Source organism: Rhea americana, unplaced genomic scaffold, assembly GCF_003343005.1.
Source record: "Rhea americana isolate MKP2758 unplaced genomic scaffold, rheAme1 scaffold_335, whole genome shotgun sequence".
Lineage (NCBI taxonomy): Eukaryota > Metazoa > Chordata > Aves > Rheiformes > Rheidae > Rhea > Rhea americana.
Window position 1 is genome coordinate 395274 of NW_028186463.1, and position 6000 is coordinate 401273.

General features: G+C 48.4%; 1 protein-coding gene across 1 annotated transcript in view; it reads right to left on the reverse strand.

Moving 5' to 3' along the window:
* Window positions 1-210: 210 nt before the first annotated feature.
* The window catches only part of CHRDL2 (chordin like 2), a 58492-nt gene continuing 52702 nt past the window's right edge, over window positions 211-6000 (reverse strand). Inside the window, exons 11-12 of the mRNA XM_085311230.1 lie at window positions 5635-5727; window positions 211-2953 (exon numbers count right to left, since the gene is read on the reverse strand). Coding sequence (XP_085167356.1) covers window positions 2874-2953; window positions 5635-5727 — 173 coding nt within the window. The 3' untranslated portion in view covers window positions 211-2873. The remainder of the gene's footprint in view (window positions 2954-5634; window positions 5728-6000) is intronic.

Here is a 6000-nt window from a genome sequence, read left to right on the forward strand (position 1 = left end):
CCACCCTCCTGCACAGGAGCCGGAGGTGAAGGAGACATTGCCCAGGCCACGGTTCCCCTGTCCCAACCCCGAGGAGGGCATGTGAGCGACTACGGGAGCCGGAGCAGCAGACCCTGTTGGGATGGGATCCTGGCATGGCCCTAGAGTCGTAACGTGGACCCATGAGAAACCCTCGAGCCTGCCAGGGAAAGGAGAGCCAGCACGGAGTGGTGAATTGAGAAGGCGCTTTAATCAGCTTTATCAGACAGATCTGGATCTCCAAATAAATAGATTTATCAAAACAGAATAAAACAAGAAACCAGGGATAAATACATGTACCAAAACAACCTGAAAATCCCCCAAAGCTATTTCCAGTCCGGGTGACAGCTGTGCTGCTGCACAACCTCCTCCCCAATGCTGCAGAAATGGTCCTGTTTGCTCTTTGGGAGATACCCCTCCTGTGAATACAGCACAGTAGATATTATGTAGGATATATATATATAAATATATAGCATAATAACATGCTTAATAGCTACCTTAGTGCAGTTTTTAGGGTCTCAGACCCAGCTAGCTGCTAGTGCCAGAAGTTACAATTTTGCAGACTACCATGGCAAGGGGACGGAGCCTCCCATGAGGGACGTTGACTTGCTTGGGGGGCTTCGGGGACGATGGGCATCAGATCAGGGTGACGCCAGTGATCAGGGCGGGATTTCATCCCCCAGGCCCAGCTGGGTCCCCCAGCCCTGAAACGAGCAGCGGTTCTGCTGCTGAATTTGCCGGGAGCAGGATTGGCATATATGTTGGTATATAAATCCTTTGCTGCAGTATAAATTAAAGTAAAATTTTACTGAAATTGAGGACAATCATAGTGTTTACCCCAGCTGCCCTGGGGCAGTGGAAAGGGGTGGTGTGTGGGTTCAGGTGCGTGGCTGCTTACCAACACCTGGACAGGCTGTGACATCCCACCAGCACATGTGGACTTCCCTGGGCTTGCAGGAACTTTGCTTCATGTCTCTCACCAAACACTAAGAGCATAACGTGGAGAAGGAAACAGAGGATGGGAGGACAGAGCGGCCCTGGCTCCCTTACCCAGACCAGTCCTGGTTGCCATTCAYCTCCGATGGCCACAGTGGCAACGGCACTAGAAGGTGTCCCCAAGAGCCCAGCAGCAGCACCACCACTTGAAGGTGACCAGCACAGCCCAGGATGCTCTTGCAGGAGAAAACTACAGCTGAAAGCAGCCATGGTGGTGGCCAACACTGCATTTTTCCCCTTCAGCATCCTCCCACCACAGTGACAGGGCAACATCACCACCCAGGGCCCCATTCTCCTCTCCAGCATCAGCAAGGCGCCCTACCAGGTGGGGAAGGGGAGTTAGGAGCAACAAAGTGATGCTGCAGTGCCCAAATACCACCCTTGAAAAGCAAATTCCAGCAGGAGGAGGGCATTCCTGCTGGAGAGTGGGGGAGATGGTGTAGGAGGGAAGGCACACTGCTGCTCTGCTGTTGCATCCAGGAGTGGGGGCACCACCATGGATGGGACTCCCAAAGCTTCACAGCCAAAAAGAACAGCAATTTTTGCTGGGAAGGGAAAGTGGAGCTGAAGGGAGAGAAAATTATGGAGTTGACGATGGACAGCTTCAGCCAGGTCCAGCCCAGAGCAGCGATGTTAGAAGGAAGGTCAGGGGCTGTGGGACCTCCTGCCTCACTTCTCCCTCTGCACTCTGCACTGATGCAATGGGTTTCAGAGACTAAATCTGTCTTCTCAAAAAGTGCATCTTCAAGTGACCTGCAAAGAAGGAAAAGAGCCCTAAAACCTCCCACCAGTTCTGTGCTTTGCCTCCTCCGGATGTACAAGGAAGGCACAGAGGTCTCCTTTACGGGTTGGCTTCCAGGATTTTTTGTGCTTCGTTCCTTTTCTCCCCAGCAGGAAGATCAGGTCTTGCTTTTCTTCTTGAGAAAGCTGGAGAATGAGGCTGWGCAGTCATCTGCTGACCAAGAGAAAAAAGACTTTCAGTCTTCTGTCAGGGGAGACATATTTCTTTTCCTTGTGGCTGGGAATTTGATTTAAAGAGATGATAAGTGGAAAATACAAAGTCAGATATGGGAATCTCCTGAAATAAAACTCCTCTTCCTCCTCCTCTGCCRTTGTTCAGGGCTCCAGTCCAACCAGGTGCTGATGCATGTCATGAACCTGGAGAAAATAAAGATTTCTACAGACAGAAGCATGACCACTCATGGGATTTAAGTCTGACCAGGCCTAAGTCCTGGCTGAATTGGGGCCCACTTATCTTGCAGTACTAAAGCATCTCTAGTCCTCCATTCCTCCAAGTATTCTTCCAGCTAAAACAGAGAGGAGAAGATCTGAGATTTTTAGGGAAGTACCCTTTGAGGGGACTTTCAGCAAGCCCTGGATCACAGGGTCTCCAAGAGAGGAAATTGAGATGACTTTCTCTCTTTGTAGATCGTCTTTAGGCTGGTAGTRGAAGAAAGAATGGTCTTGTCTTGTTTTGCTGTTAGCTCCTGATGGTCTTCAGAAATGGTGGGGATTGCAGCAGGCCTCACATTTCTCTCTTGTCTCTTCTTCCTTTCCTTGCACACCTGAAATTTTTGATAGCAGAAGACAACAAACAGCCTCCTCCACTCTTCGGCTAGAGTGCTCCAAAGGGTGTCATGTCCATAGCTATGGCCATATTTAGGACATGGTGGTGGTGTTACAGTTTGGTTTGTTTGTTTGAGTTTCTGTAATTTACATTGGTGTACTTTTCCTTTTATAGATGTGCCAGTCTATTTAGTAATGCAATCTTTTCATATATATGCGTGTGTGTGTGTGTGTGTGTGTGTGTGTGTGTGTGTGTGTGTAGATAAATCAAAAGCTAGAGGAAAGTTTTTTCTTTACAAGTTCTTAGTTTCTTTCTCTGGACTCTCTGTCATCTTCAGGTCTGATGTTTGGGCTCGAAAGATATTCCAGTGACCTGGATTAAGAGAGATGGGCATTGATTAGCCATGACTCTCAGAAAATTGCCATATCAGGAAGACAACATTTTTTTTCCCCCATGCATAGCATCTCTGTGCTGGCAGACCTTCAGGAACCATGTTGGGAAAGAGGTGGTGAGAGAGGTCTGGCCACAACATGGGCCACTGTYAGACTGGCTCATCAGTGATCCCATAAACTGAAGTAATAGGCTTTGCCATCTGGGCATGGCTTGACCTTCTCTCCTCAGTCAAGCAGCAGAAGAAATTAGAAACGCTACGCAAGCGCTGTGTTCAGACCACATGCCCTTACACAGATCTTGCAATTAGAAAGGTCTCTAAGATAAAGAGATACTGAAGAGCTTGGGTATCTGCTCCTCAGAAGCACCAGTTAACAGCTCCAGCTGTGGCCAAGAAAGTTCCTTTCCCCTATCCCCTCCATCCTGCTCCAGTTACGGACCCTGCTTTCAAACAGGGCCCCTACAGACCTCCTGAAATACAACTAACACATAGGCGAGGCAATCAATGGTATTTCATATGCTTTCCCTGGCAAATCACTCACGTGCTCTCAAAAGCAAAGCTGCTCCATCTGAAACACGGATCAGTCTCACATCTCTGTCTCCCAAAAGTATGTTTTAACTTGAGTGGTTAGGGACACGTCCTCAATCAGCGTGGTCAGTTAATGCAGCAAATAAGCTGCCTCTCATGCAGCCCCCAGCACCTCCACAGAGGTATCTGTGATTAGATATGGCTCTGTGCCTTCCAGGGGAGAAGAATTTTGTTTGTCCTCTAGCTCATCATCAGAAAGCCAAAATTCACATTTTGTTGGCAATGTGTGGGTTTATATCAGGCTCGTTTCTTGGGGTGAGCACCGAAAAGTCCCGCGTTTACAATTGCTTTTCTGCTGGCTACTCCAGCTGTCACTCCGGCCCTGGCAAGTCAGGCAGGGCTTTGCAACAACCTAAGTTAGGAGAAGCTCCTGCTTCTAAAGAAACCCTCCATGCCCCAACCCTCAGCCTCATCAGTAAGCCACAAACACCCTGCAAAGCAAATGTACCTGAGAGCTGAGCGATGCCACAACAACAGACTCAAAACTCGCCAAGCCCTCTCCCACTCCCCCAAAACAGCAGCACCCCTGGGCCCTCCACCTCAACCCTCCGGCAATACTGCTGAAGTCCAACTCCAGAGCTCAGAAGGTGGCTTGAAACCTTCCTTGTTTTCCCCTAGGTGGTCACAGCCCTTGTGATCCCAGGAAGGATTATGCAGCTCTAATGTCGTCATCCCTGGGAGGCATATTTTCTAGCTGAATTAATCTCCTGTTGTGGAGAAATCACCGGCCAATGCTTTCCTAGAACTTGCAGTAACAGCAGAGAGATGATTTCACAACAGGGTTATTTGTCTTTTTTTTTTCTCTCACATCACAGTCCCTCTCAAAATGGTGCCCCCATGAAGTCACGCAGAGCGYAGTGCTTAAGTCATCAGGAGCTTCTGCCGGAAAAACAGGCTCACTGTGTCATGGTGTTAATCCCACTGCATGTGAAAGGAGGATGAGTGACAGGGATTTTAAACAGCTATTTTAGGCATTGCTGCCTTGGACATTTGGAGCCCAATTTAGTTTTGCTCACAAAATCTCTGCTGGGCATGACTGAGGCCAAGCATCGCTCTTCAAAGAGAGACCAGTTGGGAAGGGCGTCCGCATTGCCCCAAAGCTGCCTGGGGGAAAGACACAGCCACAGAGCTGAACTGGGCTAAGGGGAAACGAAGGCAAGAAGGGAGCATGGGCCAGAGATTTTGAGAGCACCCTGTAAAGAGGGTAAGAAAGCAGCTCCTCAACACCTTTGGGTGAGAAACAGCTGGGAAGGAGAATGCTGGGAAGTGCCCACTTTTCTGAAGACAGATCAGCTCCCCCAGGGTTTGGCCCAGAGGTGTTATCTTGTGTGAACCAAAGGCAAAAACAAGTTCTGGCCACCCTCCCTGCAAGCACTCAACTAGCATTGGTTGTACTGGTACATACTGGGCAGCAGAGCCCTTTGACGACTGAACCGAGACCCCGGCCCACAGGTGCTGGAGTGCTATCAAATGAACAATATGGGAACGGGTTTGATTCAAATTTAATCCATTAGACTCTAATCCAGTCGAAGTGAAGTGGCAGCCAGTGGGAAATAGCAATGCAGTTTCACTCTAAACAGGCACCCTCGGCATGTGCACTGGAATTCCTGCTTTCTGTAACATTTATGCTCATCCAAGAACATTAAGAAAGATTTTTTTAATATTTCAGAGTTTATTTTTTTCAAATCTCTTGCATAATTTTTTTCCCCCATATTGCCAGATGGATTAGATATAAAAATCAAACAGTTTTATGGGCTTTGGACAGATGTAACCTTTGGATTTCACAAGTGTGCGTCCACTTTTAGAAAGTTGGCTGCCCTTTCCAATATCATAAAGTGAGAATGTGACTGCTAACCAGGAGTATTGCACATGCCTGTAAAGACAGGTCAGCTCTGACTGGTTACATTTGCACAAGTCTTCTCCCTGTGGTTCACTACACACACTGTGCAGTGATTTACACGGCCTTTACTGAGAAGCTAGGGCACGTCAGCAGAATATGGGGCATTCACGCCAGSAGACTGCGGCAGGCAGGGCCTGTCTGGAGGACTGGAGAAATGGGGTTATTTTTCTTTACCTTCATTTGTCCTGGTGATCAGCCTGAAGTTCTGCGCTTCTTGCTTGAATTCCTGTTTGCTAATCTTCTTGGTCTGTATTAAATGAAATATCCCTGCAGACAGAAACACAGAGGCATCAGTCTATGCTGCACTCATTTTAAAGATCAGCTTGGTTTTAAAGCATGCTTCCCTGTCCCCTCCTGGGAGGTAAAACCATGGGACATTGCATGGGAAAGGCTGCCCTGGATGTGCCCACAGTCCTGGCTTGGTCCATGACCAGTCACAAATACCTGCTGGAAGTTTAGGAGTGAATCCAGGGTTGTGCCTGTGCTCTGAGCACCATCTGGGCTCCACACTGCTGGATAAATCATAGAATCATGGAATCA